Source organism: Crocodylus porosus, unplaced genomic scaffold (genome assembly GCF_001723895.1).
Source record: "Crocodylus porosus isolate Cpor-Errol unplaced genomic scaffold, CroPor_comp1, whole genome shotgun sequence".
In the NCBI taxonomy this organism is placed as follows: Eukaryota; Metazoa; Chordata; order Crocodylia; family Crocodylidae; genus Crocodylus; species Crocodylus porosus.
The window spans coordinates 1339460-1359885 of record NW_017728897.1 but is presented as its reverse complement, the minus strand read 5'-3'; the positions used below and the strand labels follow the sequence as shown (position 1 = coordinate 1359885).

General features: G+C 41.5%; 1 protein-coding gene across 2 annotated transcripts in view; it reads left to right on the top strand.

The window, feature by feature from the left end:
- Nucleotides 1–6153: 6153 nt before the first annotated feature.
- Nucleotides 6154–20426, top strand: part of ADAM28 (ADAM metallopeptidase domain 28) — a 39910-nt gene continuing 25637 nt past the window's right edge. Inside the window, exons 1-5 of one of the 2 annotated variants that reach the window (XM_019556572.1) lie at nt 6154–6383; nt 13685–13797; nt 14734–14810; nt 17945–18023; nt 19361–19437. In XM_019556572.1, the coding sequence (XP_019412117.1) occupies nt 6335–6383; nt 13685–13797; nt 14734–14810; nt 17945–18023; nt 19361–19437 (395 nt within the window). In that variant the 5' untranslated portion in view covers nt 6154–6334. The remainder of the gene's footprint in view (nt 6384–13684; nt 13798–14733; nt 14811–17944; nt 18024–19360; nt 19438–20426) is intronic. The other variant, XM_019556571.1, reaches the window with a different exon arrangement.

The window sequence follows — 20426 nt, the reverse complement described above, 5'->3', positions numbered from 1 at the left end:
AGAATCCAGCTCTAGTACAGGGGAGAGTAGGAAGGAGAATGCAGGAGAAAGCTTCACACAAAAAGTAGGTTTTAAGGAGAGATTAACTTTTAAATCTGCTTCAAAGTTCCTTGAAGGCAATACAAAAACTCCCACTGGCTTCTTTAAGTTTTGGATCAGCAGATTTTGGATTTGTCTTGATTTTGTGATTTGGGTTAAGAAAATGGAGAAAGTCTGTCTTGCTCCAAACCAATATATCTGTTATCAATGATGCTGCAGAATGGGTTTCTATGTGCAGCATGTCTGAAGGTAACAGGATCTCAGCCACATGCTCGCCGGAAACATACTAGGGAAGGGGTGACTAGTTGGGCTGTGCGAAGAAGCACCGTTATGTTTTCACTTGAGTTTTCAATGGAACAGTGTTCTGTTTCAGCTTTAATTTTGATTTGAAACTGCTGTTCCGTTTCGCTTTGTCGAAACAATGACGCTGTTCCACACTGTTTCAACATTTCGCCCATTCGCTATAATGGGGAAGCTCAAAACAGCCTCTCTCATCTGGCAGGCAGATGGGCGCCCACAACCCCAGGAGGGCTGTGGGGGCTGTGCCAGTCCTCCCAGGGCTGCAGGCCCCTGATCTTCCTGCCAGACGAGGGAGGGAAGCCAGGTGTTGCTGCCTGGGGCTGGGGAAGGGAACTGAGCCTGATCGCTCAGTTCCCCTCGTCAGCGCTACGATTGGGCTGGGGAAAGAAACTCAGCCCAACTGGGCTGAGTTCCCATCCGCAGCCCAATCTCGCACTGGGGATGGGAAGTCAGCCCAGCTGCGACGAGTTCCTTTCCCCAGCCTGATCATAGCGCTGGGGAGGGGAACTGAGCCCGGGTATGTTCCCTTCCCTTGTGCTGTGATCAGCTTCCCAGAGCCCGGCCCCAGGAGGTGGGGAGAGCCAGGGCTGCACTCCTGGCTGAGTCACATGGGGCTGTGGAGCCGCTGGGAGCACAACCCTGGTTCTTCCCTGTTTTCCACCACCTGGCTGCTGGCTGCTTCAAAATGTTTTGACCAGCCTCATTTTGTTTTAAGGCTGTTTTGAAGCCCTTCATTTCAATCCGATTTTGCTGTTTCAAGCTCAGACTGAGTCGAAAGAGTGTCAAATTGAAACAGCCGGCAAAATTTTGCACAGCCCTACTGACTAGTAGGGCTGTGCAAAGCTTTGGATGCTGATTTGATTCAGAAGACATTCGGCCAGATTTGGTGGCTGAATCTCTGCATCCAAATCAAATCAGGAGAGCAATAAAAAGGTCAGAATTGATTTGAAGCTCTCTGAATCAATTCAGAAAAGATTTGGAGAGCTTCGTGGAGGAGGGGGGAGGGGACCATGAGAGGACCCCTGCCAGGCCCCATTATCTGCCTGTGCCCCCAGCACTCCCCCTCCCCACTCCCAACTCTTAAAAAAAAAAAAAGAAAGCCCTGAACTCACTGGCTACTGCCAGGTGTGTGTGTGTGGGGGGGGGTTTCTGCTGCCCCCCACTGCCCCATGCTGTGAGGGGGGTCTACCACAAGTCCTCATCCCCCGCACACTCTCCCAGCCCCACCAGTGGCTGTCCTGCCAGGCCCCAGATCCTGGCTCTTTAAAAAATAAAAAAAAAGCCACTACTCAACCGACTACTGCAGCAGCCTCAGGGCTTCAGGGGGCTCATGGCAGAGCTCCCCCATGCAGCATGGGGCAGTAGGGGCCAGCAGGGATTAGTCCTGCACCCGCTTGGCAGCAGCTGGTGAGTGCCAGGCTTTTTTTTAAAAAAAAGCCAGGAGGTTGGGGTGGGCGGGACCTGTCCGATTTGGAAATTTGACCGATTCAGCAGCAGCTGACTATCCAAATCAGATTCAGTCAAACTGACTCGGGACAGTGATTCAAATCACCAAATCAAATCACTGTCCCCCAAATCAGCCGAATCTGAAGCAAATACTAGCTGCTTTGCATAGGCCTAGTGACTAATGCTAACCACTTACTGAGAACTGGAGCTCTCTGAACTATTCTCTAGGTTTGAACCGTCCAGTTGGGACACAAGTCTCTGCACTATTTGTCTCTCATCTCTTATTAGATATTTGCCTCTGCCACTATAGTGCCCAAGAATTTACTCTTTAATGTACTAGAGACAGACAGTGTGATTACCCTCAGTTCACCAAGAGACACACAGTCATGTAGTCCAAGGTATTTACATAAACAAAGTTGCAGATGGGCTTCTAGTAGGATTTTCAAAAGCTTCTTCTACACAGGACAGGCATGTGATCCCTGTTGAAATAACTGGAAAAAAAACACTTCTAAGAATCTTATTAGGCTTCTTAATATCTTTGGCCCTAAATCTAGCCTTAAGACACTTTCCCTTGGCATCCTATAGCAAAACTGAGAATTAAGCTCTGTTTTCAGCTTAGTCCTCTAGTACTAAGGTAATCTTTCTGCATTTAAGATCCTATTCTGAGGACCTAAATGGTACTTAGACATTTTGCCAGTATTCTGTATGAAGGAGAACTTCAGCTTTAGAGAATCCATCTACCCATTCAATTAATACAAAGAAATAAACTCTGGCACAGTTTGAGTCAGAGTCCACTGCTTCTAGGTGTAGTGTCTGCACATGTGCCTGGGACAGCAGCAGTTAAAACCAGGGAGGAGCAGCCCTGGGCTGGCAGCAGGCTTGGGGGCTCAGCCCTGGGCACTGGGTGGCAGCATTGGGAGGCACGGGGCCTAGCTGGGGCACAAGGGTGCTGAAGTGCAGAACTATGCAGTAGGCAGCCCCTGTACTTTAGCACCCTTGCGCCCCAGCCAGCCCGTCACCGTCTACGCATGCATTTCAGCACACATAAGTACTCTGTCATAAGACAGTGCCGTCCCCAACAGTGCTATCTTATGGCAGAGTTAATTAATTTACTGTGCCCGAATACCGGCACACGTGTAGACAGGTACACTTTACTGCAGAGCTGATTAGTCAACTTAGCTGTAAAGTGCACATGTAGAGGTTCCCAGAGATACTAAATTATTGTGGGATTTTGGAAACATGTTTTCCATTTTGCCCCTTAATTAAACACAAAGCATTTGATGCCTCTTTAAGGAAAATGAACCAGAGGTAAGATGCAAAGTTTCTAACTACTGAAATTAGATATGGGGGGGAACCAGACTTGCAAAAAAATTGCCATCAACTTTTACAATTCAACTTTACCATTACAGGGAAGATTCATGACAATGAGAAAGTCAGTGATGACATTTCTGTTAATCAGGAATTCCTCCTTGGAGGAATCCATCTCTGACTCCCTTTGGCGGCAGACGTTGAAGATGTTAAGCTATCAGAGAATCAGTGAAGCACACGAGGAATTATCTAATGTCCCAGTCTATAACATTAAGTTACATCTAAAGCCCTTTCCATTGTACCAGAAGCCGGTGCTGCTAACGCCTGTTGGTTTTACAGTGTACTGTACCTTTCTTTAGTTTAATTTTATTCATTTGGGTTTTGAAAGTGCCTTTTAAAAAAAGAAGAAAAATGAATTTATGAGATCAGTATGGACACCGCACTGGTACATGATGTTCAAAGGCATTGTACTGAGTGAATGCCTCAGGATGAATGCCTGGAAGGTAGCCACACATTTTCAAGCAATGGGGAAAAAGCCTGTTTACAACAGTGGGGAATGTGGCCCAATCATATTTTTTTTTATTTTCATTTGTATTTCAGCTTTTGTGGATGATGATGAGGAAGAGGAGGAGGAAGTAGAGCAAAAATTCTTATATAATGCTTTTCTTCCCTAGATCTCAAAGCACTTTACAAAGGAGGACCCCAATTTTAGGCATGAGGACATGGAGGCACAGGGAAGAAAAGTGCTTTGACAAACAAGTCAGTGGTAGAACCAGGAAAAAGAACTCATAATGAAATACTTCCTTTTCAGTACTGATACATACTGATTGAATACTGATATATATCCCCCTGCTTATATAAGGCCTCTCAGAAATCTAGTATCAGATAGGCAACTCACAAACATTAACCAAACCACACAATCCTCATGTGAGGTTTGCCATTATTAAAAAGTTCTTCATATGCATACATACAGGCACTTTACAATGAGGCTGTTTGGGTTCTTTGTGTAGCTTATGCTTGCACAGTCAGTATTGGTTATACCCACGGGTTTTGTATGCAAGACTTTTTTATTTGGAAAAGTCTATCTTTAGAAAGTAAACTTTCTGTGTCACTCAGCTGGACTTTGGCAAAACACTTACTTCCAAAGATCATTCCTGTCCCAGGGGTGTCACGTTACAGCTTCATCCCAAAGAAGTTTCACTCCCAAAAGACTCAAGACACCTTTAGTTAATAATAGAAATAGGAAGACTATTTGCTATGGTGTTCTTTGTGTTAACAGAATACAAAATGAAAATAGACAGGTCATAACAACAGAGGGAGAAAAACTGGAGATTATCATTGGCATTGATGATAGTCTAATTGTAGCTTGCCAGAACGCCCGTATTCCATTCTTTGAAATCAAAGGGGTGTTCATCTAGTCATCAGAGGTGGGGACCTTAAGTCAGGACTTTGTGGTTTTAGTCTATGTTCTGCCACTGTGTGGTCTTAAGTAAGACTGCAGAGTTCTCATCAAGTAAATACCTCGACAGCATTACCCCACTGGGAAAAGGGCACGGGTGCTAAGGTATTTAATTGATTTAACCCTCTTCGACCTCACGTCTGCACCAGGTTCTGCTCACGCAAGGCTTCAGAGACCTTACAGATGCTACCTGACACTACTGGTTCTCTGCATGAGTAGGGTTTGCACTAGCTAATCCCAAAGCAAAGCCAGGGCCCACAGAGGGAGTCTGGTCTACCAGAACCCATGTAAGGGAGCGTTCTCCCCCTCTATGAAATACACTGAACAATGCCACCTGTCACTGCCAAAAGTGAGGCCAGGGTCGCAACTGCTCTGCAGTTTGTGGAGTCATGTATATCAGTGAAAAGTACTGAGATTTTATTCTTTATGATGCCCTACCTTTCCCCCTGTCTCTACAGATAAAGTAAATACTGTTATTTAAATTGTTTCAGCCAAGATGTAAAAAAACTGAGAAACAGGAGGGTTAGTACTAAAAATTTCAAATGTGGATTTCTAAAGTTAGGCATCTAAATAAATATTTACATTTATAATTAAGGTCTGGTCCACAATGGGAAGTTTTACTGCTATCACTATTTCTGTCAGGGTGTGGCTCTCTTCTGGAGATTTTTACGCTGATAAAAACAGATTCCACATGCAGTTACACTATAGAAAGGTGGCTTCTATAGAAACAGTTATTCCTTCTTCCATATGAGAAAAGCTGTATTGCTATAAACTTCATTGTATAAAGCATTTATATATATGGGTAGGTACACTGACTCTAGTGGTACTATGCCACGTTAATTATGGTGTTAATACAACACAAATTCCTAATGTAGATGAGGACTAAAGTAGACTTTTTTTCTTCTTTTCTTTTTTTTTCAAGGTTGTTAACTTCCTGGTTGTGTAATGATTCTTATTTCATGGACAATATCTTAATTACTCAATATTCCAAAACCTCTTTCTTTAGGAATCCAGTTCATTAACTTACCAAACATTATTAATATACAAGTTGGGTGGCAGGGATATATGGCCAGCACTCATAAAATGGAAATGATTCAGACTCAGGATTACGTTCACCTTATGGGCCTGGCTCATAAGTCTGACCTTCCGTATAAATCAGATGGTGATCAGTAGAAACAGGAATTCACATTGATTAAATGGTGATAAGTCAGGTCCTAAACCTTTCAACCATTGTTTAAAAGATCAGGAGAGATAATTTGCACTATTAATTCCCCATGGAAATTTAAAGTGCCCAGCATGCCACAGAATCAACCCTCTTATCCTATCCTCATATGCGTGTGTGTGTGTCTGTGTGTGTGTGTATTGATTACAGTACCCACACACATATTTATTTCAAGTTCAAATGATAGAAAAAGAATCACATGCCATCCCTTAAATTGGTAGTGGCCCTGCATATTTTCTACCAGCCAAGATAATAAAAGCAGCCTGAGGACAACTCCAATTCCTTATGCTTTTGGGCAGAAATCATTTGAAGGAGCAATCTATACATCACAACTCAAGTGACACTAACCAACAGGAACTTCCGCCTTCTGTGCCACTGTTGTAGCTTGAAAGTTGTGCAACACACCTTTAGTAAACACTTCCTCATGTAGAAACAAGAATAAAGCAGAAGCATTCATTCTCTCTCCTTCATTGCACAACTGAAGAGGGGTTAAGGCTGAGATCAGCTAGAGGCCAGTCTCTCTCAAGGGACGGGAACACTCTCCAATAGGATCTATTGATATGACTACGCTACTTATTTTCATGCTTCTGTTACTTTTTCAGCAACAAGGTAAGCTTTTCCCTCCTTTACTGCAAGGTAAAGGGTAAAATAAGTTTCTATACCTTTTTAATTATTAAGATGTGGTGATACTTAAGAATCATAATAGCATTTGTTATATTCATGCTTTATGGAACCATTTGAATAAAAGAGCGGTTCAAAGTTAAAAACTATTATAATTCTTGAGGAACCCCAAGAAAGAAAGAAAGAAAGAAAGTAATAAATTGAAAGATTAAGAGATTGGATTAAAGCTTGGACTGAGTTAGTTTTAGTAGTCAACAAGAAAACAGTTTTCCCTTCACAGAGTAAGTAAGAATTTCTCTAATTCAGATTGCTTATAACATGGAGAATGCTTTAACTGGTAAAAAATAAATAACCTTATTAGAATTAAATTAACAATTGTCTTGCCCTTGAAACTAAATGAAGATGGTAACTGTTGTAATGTTTGTATGGCGTTTTCAATATTCAGATTAATACTAAAGTTAGGAATCCTTATTTAACTATGTTCTGGGCAATGGACCATGACTTTTTTAATACATACATTTTTTTCTTGTAATATTGAAGACATTTCTGAGGAAAAGCTTCTTTAGAACCTGGAACACAAATACACATTTACTTGTGTACATAGTTTGTCTGTGTAATTCAAGGTCAGTTGGACATGTTTTTACCTTCACTGCACACTTGTATTGTATCTAGATATACATTCATTTGTGTGAAAGACTTCTAAGGTTCTCACCCTTAACACATAATGCTTCTTATTTCTTTATAAAATTGAGCTTTCTTTCCCAAATGCAGCTGAACACTAACTTGTAGAATTAACTCCTGATTAAAGATGATAGGGAAATTGCAAAATTAGTTTTACTTTATCACCATTTTTGTGCCTGTTACAACAGGCACAGAGTGTGTTTGGTGCTCAGAAAAGCTATGGAGTTAAAATATGGCCTGAAGCAAAACAAAGATGATATGGTACATTCACTCTAAAGACCTACCTGTAGGGAAGCTAGTCAAAACAGAACGTAACTGCTTACTTCATATACCTGAAACTTCACTGCTGTGAATCATTATAACATAGGCAAATGTCAAAATTAGCACAGGCTACCTGTGAAGCCCAGCCTAAACTCCAGTTGCCTGGGCTATAATTTGACCTGCTAAAACCACAGTAAAATATCACCCTGAATACTAGCAAAAGTTTAGGAAAGTTTGGGCTTAGTTTTAAGACTTAACCACTTTTCCTAACTGGGCTGTTTCATCAACACTCACTTAGAGAAGTGCTTCATCATCACACAAACAGTCTTATTATGCACCAAATAGGCCACTGATTTCATTGGAACCATTTGCACAAGAAGATATTTCTAAAACTGACTAAAGTGTGCTCATGAAGGAGCACAGCCTTAGGGCAGAAAAAAAAACCATGGACTAATGCATGAATCCATTAATTGAAACTAAACTAGACATATTGCTCATTAAACACACTGCACTGTCAGTGAGGTGTTATGAGCAGCCCCAGAACTGATTAGCTCCCCATAATTTTCAAGGCTTCTAATGGTAGCTTTGGAACTGACTATTAAAAGCCTTGAAAATGAGGAAAACTAGTTGTTTTTGGCAACGCTAAAATCACAGCGCTGACAGTGCTTTGTACTCGATCAGCATTGCTTTCACTGTTAGGGTTGTGGTTGTAAACAGTTACAAAACCAACCAGTGCAACTCATTTTCAAAAACTTGTAATTGCATTCCCTTCCCAGCTGCTTCCATTTCTCTGCTTCCCTTTCTCTACAGGTGTTACAAGACAGAAAGATACAGTGACATTTAGTAAGCAGTTAACCAGAGGACAATTAAATACTATCTAAGGCCTGAAAAACCTTATGTGCTAAAGCACTTAATGCATTTAACTAGCATGGTGACAACTGATGTTACCATGTAAGCCACAGGTGACAAACTGGGTCTGGCACTGCATCACATAATTAAGCAAATTATGCATTTATCCAGTATGCATCAAGGCGGAGTACACTGTAATTGTAAAGCTAGAACCATAGAAAGCTGCATACCCCAGGGGCTGAGTTCTTTAAAAAATCTGAGAATATGTCTGCCATCTAGAGGATTAATGGGGGCTTTAAGTGGTGCATAGACTTAAAGCTGTTTCACCAACCAGAAATAAATTTCATTCTTAGAGCCTTTTTTTTTTTTTTTTTTTTAGAGCAGCTGCATCCCTGCTGCTCCCATTAACTTCACCTCAAGTTATATATGTGGGGCATGTCTGCAAAATAGGTCCTAAGTTAGTTTCTGGCATGAATCATTAATGTTCTTTGTACACAAAATTAGAAACATTCTTCAACACAGTTTTTTCTCAGTAAGGTCCTCACACCCGCATAGATACACAACACACCCACTTACATAAAGTCAGACAGAAAAGAACAAATTGAATCATCGGTCTGTCCTCCTCACCGCTTTCAGCATGCATATGTGTATTCCTCGACTACAATATATTTCCTAATATAGTATTTCCTAATATCTTATCTGGATTATTTCAAACACTTCCAGGAATCAAAAGCCACCATTTCTTTTGAGGATGCCATTTAAAGTTGAAAGACCTCACTCTTAGGTCGCATACCGAAAATAAATATTTCCGAGATTCCTGGTGCTTAAATTCACACCATTATTTATAGTTATAGTGACCAAACCTAATGGATTCTTGAGATGCTTGTATGCTCTAGACCAGTGGTCTCCAAAGTGGGGTGCATGCACCCCAGGGGAGTGCGCAAGATGATCCATTGGGGCACGGGAAGAAAATATTAGAACTTCTATTTATATTTATATCAATATAGATATATTGGGGGTGCGTGCTCAAAAATTTTTTACTGATATGGGTATGCGAATATACATATACAATATATTGGGGGAGGGGGCGCTCAAAAATTTTTTACTGATGGGGTGCGAGATCAAAAATGTTTAGAGACCACTGCTCTAGACAGGAATATGCATATCTTAGATACCCTTTCTCATTGGCTCTGGTGTACCCCTCAGTTTAGCCATAATGGCTATGAACAGAAGTTAAACATAAACTGGTAAAAGTGACCGGAAACAGGTTTAAACCATAACAGAACAGAAGTTCAGTGCACATAAACCAGATTTACAATGGCCAAACCCAGTTTAAGATAATCCAGGATGACTATAGTAGCAGATTTAACTGATTTAGGTTCAACTGGTCTATGGCTACCTAGTGTGTCTTGCCAGAGCCTGGCACCAGTGGCAGCTGGCAAGATGCGCTGGGCACCCCTGGGGGCTTGTGTCAGGTGGTGGGGACTGAAGTGCTCCAAAGAGGGTAGGATCAGGCCCCACCACCTGGTGCTAGCCCCCCAGGCCACAAAGCGCATCCTCCTGGAGCCCAGCATTAGCCCCAGGAGCTTGTGTCAGGCGGCGAGACCCAATCCTTCTTTCTATGGAGCTGGCTTGGTGGGGGGAGAATGGGACGGGACAAGAGAAACCTCCCCCAGGGACTGAGACCAAGGTGGGGGGCTTTGTCCCCCCTCACCCTCCTTCACATTAGTGACTCGCACTGGCTTGGCTGCACAGAGGTTGAATCACACTCCTGCAGCTGGGCAGACCAGTGCTCGGTAGTATCCCTGGAGTGGGGCTCCCTCCCACGTGGGCAGATGACAGTCTCGGGGACCGGTCCTGGGAGTGGGGAGACTGCTTTCCCCCTTTCCCCTGTGCATCAGTGACTCTTGGGGCCCAGCCACAGGGGGGAGAAATTACCTTCATTCCCTCCCCCACCCCACAACTGGGCAGGCCTGGGCTGGGGAGATCCCAGGCCAGCCTGGGAAGAGCTGTGGGGCTCTCCCCATAGCCAGACACTTGGCTCAGCGGGGCCAGCACTGGGAGGGGGGATCTTCCCCTGCCACAGGGAACAACAGAGGGTTGGGGGCATGTGGTATTTAGCAATGGTTTCTGCTTGGCTGTGTTGGGCTGGCCAACAGCTGGCAGGCTGGGAGGCATGCTCTAGTACCCCCGGCCTTCTGGCCTGGGTCAGTGCAGGCTTCCACCTGCCTTTCCCCGAGTGAAAATTTGATGTTAGTTCAGTTCCTGATTGGTTCAATCTACACAGGTTAGAGAAAACTGTGAAGAATAAATTGATTCTGCCTCAGGCTTTTTGACAGTCTGTACTTAGCCAATCTCTCCAAAAGAGGGGAATGGTGGTAGCCCAGTGAACCACTCAGATGCATTTTGGTATATTAAACCCTGTTGAAAGGGAGGCTAGGACAGATTGAAATGACACAGACCTAACTGATTCATAGCAGCCAGGTAGGATGGGAAGGTACCTGATAGGTTCATGTGCCTTTGCACACGTACATCAGTTTGCAAGCAATACCTAGTAAAAGCAACAAAGCACTTACTAGAAATACAAGACCAGAGCAATGGCATATTGCTACTAACGTGCATCGACTGTAATGATCAAGGTCTCTAAAAGTTTGATAAGAGCCCAGGCAACCTAGTTCTTCTGTAATGAAATATCTTAGAAGACTGCCATACAACTGCGTTATTGCTGCTATGTTGTATTTAATGATACCCAGCAGTGTACCTGATGGCTACCTGCTATCAAATCCAGAGAGGTCTCTGTTGGAACAACAAACAAAATTACACCCTAATTCAAGAAAGCATCCCCATTCAGGGCAATACTTAAATATGTCCTTAAATCCTATTTAGTTCAGTTAGCATCTGCTTAAGTGTTTTCTTGTACTTGGAGTTTAGATCCAACAAATGGGTTGTAGGGAAGGTTGGAGGAGAGAGGACAGGGTTAACAATCATAAGATTACAAGATTGCTCAGCTAGTGTAAAGTGTCTTGAAGTAAGATAGGATGTTTGGGTTTGAGTTTTATACTGAGAGCAAACACATCAGGTAGCATGAGTATATTAAAGCCAGTGTCTTGTAGTACCCAAAAGGAAATTTGTACTTTTGTACTCCTACTCAGAAAAGACTGTTATTTAGTCGGTCAGTCTGAAAAAAAAATCTGATTTAAAAACTACTTGGATACACTGGACCAGATGCTCTGGCCCTTACCCTCTGGTCTGCACTGATGTAATATCTAAGCTAAGTGCCACAAGAGTCAAGATCATACCTAATCCAAGCTACAGGCTTAGCTATCACCTGAATATAGACTGGATCTGGGAATGAGGAGCTGGAAACCATTCCAATATCCACAGGCAAAATACCTATTTTAAGTTGCAGGCAGTCCAGGATCTGAAATACAATCTGTTGTCCTACTCAGGTAAACCTCAGAGTAACACCCAATAGGGATATTTGAGAGCCTAAGACAAGGTTGCCCTTCTGTCTGGGAAGGAAACATGCACCATCAATATGGCTACGGACAGATAAATAGTGACAGTCCCACAGGACCAAGAGAAGGATGCAGGAAGCCTTCACATCTTGCAATGGTAAACTGGTTACCTCTACCCACCTATGCATCACTGGAGATAACACATACGCCACAGGTTTCATGCTTCCCCTTCATCCTTACTCATACCTACACAGCTGTCAGCAGGCACTGCCTGACACACTGGCCTCAAAGAATAATCTACCTTGGAGATAAATTTAGTTGTTAAACAATGTTTCCACTGCATGTCAAGGCACAATCTGATCCTAACATGAACTGCAGCTTTCTCACTCAATAATGGTATAGTAGATAACTAAAATGTCCTGCAAAATGTGAACATGCAGACAAACTGGCTAGCAATGAGGTACACTGATTACTTAGTAAATTATCTTGTATTCTGTCAGGATTCTGTGTACGAGTATTTCCAGGGAAATGTCCTGTCAGTCCTCCACTGCCCAAGCTTCATTGCCACAGGTCATTTTAACATCTAACTTACAACATGCTTAGATTTCTACAGGGTCTGTTCTTGAAATCAGAGAAAAGCCTCAAGAGGAACAAATTAATTTTGTAAACATCCAAATGCATAAGTTATTCTGAATCAAACACTCATATTCTAACAAATAATATCCCCTGCATGCAAACCGCTGGGCATGGTCCATGGCACGGTTACTTTTGCTCCATCTTCCTTTGAAATCTTTTTAGTTTTCAAGAAAAGACAAAGAGTTAGCTGATTTGTGTTTTTTTCACTAGAACGTATTCCTCTGCAAAACAGGAACAATAACAATATCTGTTTCCTGTGCATGTTGCAAGTGTTAATGTTTGCAAAGGCAACCTCAGACGAACGAAGCATGGGAATACCTGCCACTACTGTAAATGAACACAGGCCTGCATTTTCAAGAGTTACAGGTATTTTGAATGCCTTCACTTTTCAGGGCCCAACATGAGACACTGACTCACAAGACACTTTATGCCTCTTACCACATGAGAACTTTAAAGTGCTCAGCACTTACTGAAAATCAGGTCCCTTTAAAATATCTCAAGCTGACACTCAAAACCCAAGGCAATCCAAATAACTAGTCACTTTTCAAAAAGTAGGCTACCATCCAGAGGTATGTGCTTTTCAGCAACAAGTGGAGCCCAGGTGCTTGTGCTATGAACTGTACGGAGTAGCCAAAACAGATATTCAGTATGGTGGCTACATGCCCCTCCCACTTTTCTCCTGATGTATCCTCCCGTGTCTTCCCCCATCAAACTTCACTTTGTCCATTCTATGCAGGCAATTAGACTGTATCGTCATAATGGTTCTATTTGGCCTTAAAGTTGTCCATGTATGTAACTAGATTCATCACAAAGCAGTTTGGACAAAGTGTTCTCATAACAAACACAACATATTTCATTACGTTCTGTGAAACCTCAGTATAAGGAGCAAGCAGCGAATTGGAGAAGAATACAACAAAAGGACAGAAATAGAAGGCTGTAAAAGCAGAACTTTCAATTACCACATGCATGTAATCACACCCAGTAAAATATAATCGCTGAAAACTTACCTATAGGAAGAGGATTAACTGGAAATACTTCTGTGAAAAGACTAGCTGTGTACATTTCTAAAGAAGGAATCTGAGAGTGCTGCAGGCTAGAAGCAAATGCTGTGAGTTTACTTACCTATCATATATGTGAGAGAAGACAGGAAGAATTCTTTAGGTGGCTTGCACGTGTTTCTGCAACGAGGTCCAGAGATTAACTTTACAAAGCCACATAACCTTATCCATGCCATATGCAAGTTTCCAATGAGGAAGTAAAAGCTGGATCTTGAATATCTGCCTCAGTGTGCTAAAACAAGATATCAAAAAGAATGGTGTGACAGTCCAGTAAAACATAATAGTGGTTAGAAACTTGGGAATTTAACAAGTCAACAACATTTGTTTTGATAATGTTTTCCCCTAGGGAGTGCTAAAAGGAAATTACCTGGGATAAAGGAGTATGAAGTGGTATATCCAGAAAAATTACATGTACTGCATAAAAGAGATGTAGCGGGAAACCAAAATCCCAATGGAAAGGTAATAAGAGAGTTTTTTGTTTATACTGGGAGAATGGGAAAGTTTGTCTTGGGTAGAGTTGCCTTGACTTTCAGATCAAGTTCAGATCCAGACATCATATTGTAACAGTTGGAGATGGAAGAGCATGACTAGGATATTGATTCCAATGCCTTGCAAGGGATAACCATTAAGTACATAATAATAATACTCATTAAGTAAAAAGAAGTAGCAAAATGTAAACCTTTGCTTCATGCAAATTTATGCACAGTGAAACCAGTACAGTAGCTGGCATTACTAGTAGTTTTTACATAAAATCAGAGCTCAGTAGGCAGTGAAAAACACCAGAATGGAAATATATCGTGTGTCAGGATGTTGAACTCTATGTCTAAAGTAAAGCCTTAATGCCATCCCACAGACTACCTGTGAATGGAAGCAGCACAATGAATTGGCCAGCACTATGAGTTCTGCTCGCCACTCTGCCTAACCGGCTCTCTGATATAGAGGAGCTTCTCTGGGTGTCTCTGCAGCTGTGAGATGTGGCAATGAAATCGACTGTGTTTCATAAAGGGCTCTAAAGCTACATGCCTGAAAGCACTTAACTATGTGCCTAACGTTATGCACTTTTTAATACTGGTATTATCTGGGCTCCATTATGTGAAAACACATATAGCAGACAGCTTTGCCCCAAAGAGTTTACAAATAGACAAGCAAAGAGTAGGGTGAAGAGACAGAATATGCCAGGAGGTTCAAAATGCTTTAAAGGAATCAGATGCTTTGATGAAACAAGATGGGATCAAGTTAAGCATGTAACATCACTACTTTCCTGAATCAGGTCTTCGCTGGCTGTTTATGCTAGAACTGCCAGAGGGTTTATTATTGCCTGGGATTTTTTTGGCCCCTCAAAACAGTGAGGTCCCACTAATCATAATCCACATTCTAATCCTTAAATGTTTGTAGGTAAAATACGACGACACAATGCAATATGAAATTAAAGCCAATGGAAAGAAAATCATACTTCATCTACAAAAAAATAAGTAAGTTTGATTTCTTTTTATTACAAAAATATAACTCCCTATAACCAAGATCATTGGAGAGAGGTATTAGAAGGTATGCAGGGCAGAGTTTTCAAATTAAAATGGTATTTATGCTCCTGAGAGACTGGTGAAAATTTAATACTCAAATACCAGATCCCGAACATTGGACTGGAAAGGAATAGAACAGAATCAAACTGAAACAGGGCTTGGGTTGCATGATGGCACTCCAAAACCAGCATCTGATAGCTCTTTCAGGGTAATGACAAGCATATGACATCCCACATCATGTTGTAATACCTGATACGTTCTTCTGGAACTGAATACTGTGAACTTGTATGGAAACATGACTTGACAGCTACTGGAGTAGAAATTACTTAGGCTGGCTGTACCTCAATTTCCCTTCTACAAACTGGAGAGAATAATACTGACCCACCTCCAGAGATTATTGTGGCACTTAATTCATAATAATCTTGGGGAACCTCAGAAAGAAGGTGTGAGACAGAGAGAAAGAGAGGGGGAGAGGTCTTAGATTAGGCTGATTATTCAGTTTTACTATTGTTCATTTAGACAATCATACTTGCCTCTATTGTTTCCCATTTACTCTCACTTATTTTTGAGACTTCACCACTTGTTTACTATATATAGCTTAGATTATGAACTCTTTGTGTCACAGCTTGTCATTGTGTTATATACCGTCCTTGTGGCACAGAGCATTATAATACATAAAGGGCACATCTACATGAGACGTTTACAGTTGAGCTGTCTAATTAGCTCTGCAGTAAAGTCTCAACACCTACACACGTAGCCCTATTAGGCCGCAGGAAACCAATTAACTTTGTCACAGGTTAATACTTTGTCACAGGTAAATCCAAGTGCTATCCTGCTGTGGTGTTTGTTAATGCTCAGCGATGCATATGTAGATGCTGATGGGGCTGGCTGGGGCACAAGGGTGCTTCAGTTTGGGGCTGCCTGCCAGCTAGCCCTGCACTGGAGCACTCTTATGCCCCAGCCAGCTCCTCCGCAGCACATGGAGCCAGGTCCAAGCAGCCCTGGGCTGGCAGGCTGACTCCCCATACCCCCAGACTCTCTGCTAGCTGGAGCTGCTCTGCTCCAGCTCACCATGCTGTGGTCCCAGGCTCATGTTAAGACACAATGCCCAAGAGCAATAAACTCTGGCACAATATGCACTGGGGTTTATTGCTCTGCGCTAATAGCATGTATAAATGCACACAAAGATTCATATTCTGATCAGAAAATCCTGATTTCTTTTTGAAGTTGCTAAGTATCCACCTAATAGGAAAGAAGTCATCCTGCTGGTTCACAAAATATTAGGCTTTTAACTCTTAACTACTAAACCTAAACCCAAACAGATCCATCTGTAGTAGGGCCAGTAGTAGTTATAATGTTGTCTGTGAAGTAAGGACTTTATAATATATATATGTATGTATGTATGTATGTATGTATGTGTGTGTGTGTGTGTGTGTAATCTATGTCGCAACAGTAGGTTGCAATACAGAATGAAATGAGTGCACAAGAGAAAACATACAATACTATGCAAATATTTTGTCTGCTGGGTGTGACAATATTTAATATTGTGTGGATTTCACTCATTTTTAATCAGCATGGTTTTAAAAACTTTAAATACAATCAAAGAGGCAACACATTTGGGCGATATATAAAAATGCATAAAATAATAAATGTCACCCCCATTTTTTATCTAATTAAAATATTTTGAGGGAAGTAAGTAAGAATGGGGACATATTCTGTACTTGGCTCCAGTCTTTAGAAAATAGTGACTCTGTAAAGTTGCTCATAGAACTGTGGAACTTTAGTTCTACCAGAAATAAATGAGACCTCAATTTAGTACAAACTTCAAAGGACCTACTCACTTGCTTAATGGTGGGTAATACATAAGTGCTTTCCTGGACCTGGGCCAGACAGCTCAGACTCTTGCAGGACTGAAACCTTCATGAGCAAAGTACAAGGCACCAGGTCAGAACGCAAATGAAATGCAAAGGACTCAATGTGTGCAGAATTAAAGAATTTATTTAATTAACATTGTGGCCTCCCTTGAGGTTAAGAAACATACCCTCTCACCCATTCATTCATATATATTAAAAACTATAGATCTATATAAACTTCAAGTAAATTAGTCACCGAGAGAAACTAAGCTGAAAAACTTCAGCCCTAAAGGTTAACATTTGATAAAATTATAAACAGAGGTTTAGGATAACAAGTGTTGGGCAATTATAAAAACTGGTAGAACTTCTATCTCAAACATGGTGTCTGTGTGTACAAGCATGTGCAGACTTTGTCCTATACTTTGGTTATTTCTATCAGTGCAAAATCTGCATAAAACTGAGAGATGTGAATAGTCACATTTCATACCCACAGTGTCTATAAAAGAATGCAGGATAACTGGGTGCATCTACATGTGCAATTAAGGCGAAGCAATAACCCCTGGCACATCACCTGCTCCCTGGTGTGGTGTCTATTCATGGGCCTGGGACCACATCAATATGACCTGGGGCAGAGTAATCCTGGCCTGGCCGGAGGCCTGGAGGGGCTAGCCCTGGGCAGTGGAGGGGCTGGCTGGAGCACAAGGGTGCTAAAGTGTGGGGCTATGCAGCAGGCAGTCCCCTTGCCCTTTAGCACCCTTGTGTCCCAGCCAGCCCCTGTCAGTGTCTACAGGTAGGTTTCAATGTATGTAAGTACTCTGCTATAAGACAGTACCGCCCCAAACAGTATTATCTTACAGCACAATTAATTAATTTACTGCACCCTAGTACCGGCACACGTAAACAGTGATGCCTTACTACAGAGATAATTAGTCTACAGTAAAGTGCATGTGATGACGCACCCACTAAGGATAAAAGCTGCACACGGTTACAAACTGTACATTCATATGCTATCCAGAAAATATAACAACAGAATCAACTGGCTTCAGCTGTTATGTTTTAGAAATTTCCCTTGGTTTGGATTCGGTATATGAACAGGCCAAACTGTCCGTCCAGTAGGTTTGATGCTAAAAATAACCCTGTGCAGGCTTGAGGCTCATTATGTAATTGCCTCTTCCCCTGATTGCTCCAGCTTAATTATTATCATGAATAAAAGATGCACTGTATTCTCTCCAGGAGTCTATTCGCCAAGAACTACACTGAAACTTATTACTCACATGATGGTCAAGAAGTGACAACAAGTCCTCAGATCAAGGTAAAATACAAAGAGTTTCCCCCAAGTCTGTAATCATGTGGACTTCCATGTGGGGTCTGCAAATCCGTGAACAAACAGCACAAGACTATGAAAACAGTCAGGTCCTACGCAGGCAAAAAGCAGCATAGCTCCACTTGCTTCAGTGAACCAAGAAATGTTTGTTCCTTAACCACAATGGAACCATGGTGATTTACACTAGTTGGGAATCTGGAACAAAGTTTAACTTATAAAAAAGAAACCCACCTTGTGCCTCCAGAGCTGATGTGCACATACACTGACTAGCTTCAATGTCAGCATATATCAGAGTGAAACCGGCTGAGACTAAACATTTTTACACCAGGTGACTTTTGTGCTTTCATTGTGAAACTATGGCATTCATTTTTACAGCTTAATCTAGGTGAGAACATGGACTCAGATAAACATGCATTCACTCACTCGATTACTCACTCTGCCACCCACACACAGAGCAGACACATTACAGCTTACACCAGGTGGTTTCTTTGGACCATGACAAATCAGTTAGTTATAAGCACAAAGCCACTGTACGAGTTCCTTTTTAATTAAATGCCTGTCTGTGGCCTTGTCCATACTAACCGCAACAAAGTTTGCATTTTAACCTTGGCGTGTGTTTGTGCGCACGCGCGTGTGTTTTAACAACTGGAGTGTAAAAAATAAATATGCTCAATTGTGGAGAAATTACAAAAAATAACAGGAGTTTAGGTGGAGTAAAGCCTAGGTTAAGACTTTCGAAGCCCTGGGTTAACATTGCAGAGGCTATTTCTGATTGTTCCAATGTATTTATTTTACCAAATGGATGCGTATAAAACAAATGGCATCCACATTTGGTTAAACACGATTCCGAATGAAGCATGTTGACTAAGAATTCCAGCATCCTTGATACTTCTAAGTGGTCAAATAACTTTTGGCTTCTCTTACAACACTTGGAGGTATGCAACAATTGTTCATCGCTTTCTCTAATGTTTGTTTTATCAATAATTCTTTCCAGTATTTAGGTGCCTAACTACCTTTAAAAATCTCGCCCTAGGTCTCTGAAATATTTTTCTATGCTGGACAGAGGCTGAACTGGGTGGATTTGCCAGCTTTCAGGCAGTGCTGCATTGAAAGACTAGCATAGTGCTCCCCCACCAGACCAAACTTATGAATCATAATATTTTATTTTCATTTGAGGCAGAAGTTGAAACTTTGGAAATCTGGACAATTAAAGTGGATGATCTAGAGGGTTCATTATGTGTTTGACAATTAAAGTGGATGATCTAGAGGCCTATGCCAAGCCAGTAATTTGCCCAAAATAACAATATAACACTGCTTTTCAACAGGACCACTGTTACTATGAAGGTTACATCCAAAATGACAGTGATTCAGCAGCAAGCATCAGTGCCTGTGATGGTCTGAGGTACGATTGTAGCTAATCTTCAACATCGTAAAATGATATTGATAAGAATGTACTTGTCATTCTCAGAGGCTACTTCTTCCCGAATATTACTAATGCAGCCACCGTTGCATCCTGTGCTATAAATAAGCCCTCAAAAGCTAGACTTTCCTGAGATGAATCATATGCAAATAGGGCAAGTGGGTATTTTCTGTCTCTACATCCTGGGAAATCCATTTCTGAAGGAAAGGAAAAGATAAGATATAAGGGAAAAAATCCTTTTTGTGATGTGAATTCATGCATTTCCATTCTCGTTCTAGAGCTAAGCAGTGCTTTTGTACATTGTTACTAGGAGCTGTGTTGCAAGCACTCCACTCTTTTGCATGCAACAATTAACTGAAAGATCTGTTTGTTCCTAACAGATTTCATGGCACAGTTTGGCAAGGCAAGAACATTAACCCTGGGTCTTGTCTAAAAATCTGAAACTGGGTATCAATTGATTTCAGCCATATTTGCTGTCAAGTAAAACCACCTGCTTCCAGCTGACACATTCTGAAATGAAATGTTCTGATCTGAGATGTCAAAACAGTTATTTTGATCAAAACATCTTTTGTTCGGTGATTGAGACTTTCTAATTGAAATATTCTGAACTTTTCATTCCGGGGAAAACTTTGGTATTTCAACTTCTCATCTCAACGAGTGTCAAAATATCAGCATTTCCCAGAAGAGGGAACTTCATTCTTCAGTCAGCTTGGACGAACGCAAAACCCATAGTCAAATTTCTATTGCATATGCCTATTTGAAATATAAATAAATCCATTGTCTTGACCTAATTTCCCCTAGCTTGACAGCATCTGACTTGGAAATGTCACCTAACCAACTAGTTTCCCAAATTTCATAATGACACAGTGTTCTTTACTTCCCTTTTTAACTTTCTGGCACTCTAAACAGAAGCTGGTTAATGTTTTTCATATTTCATCACACTGGTATGTAAAAAGGTCCATATGTACATG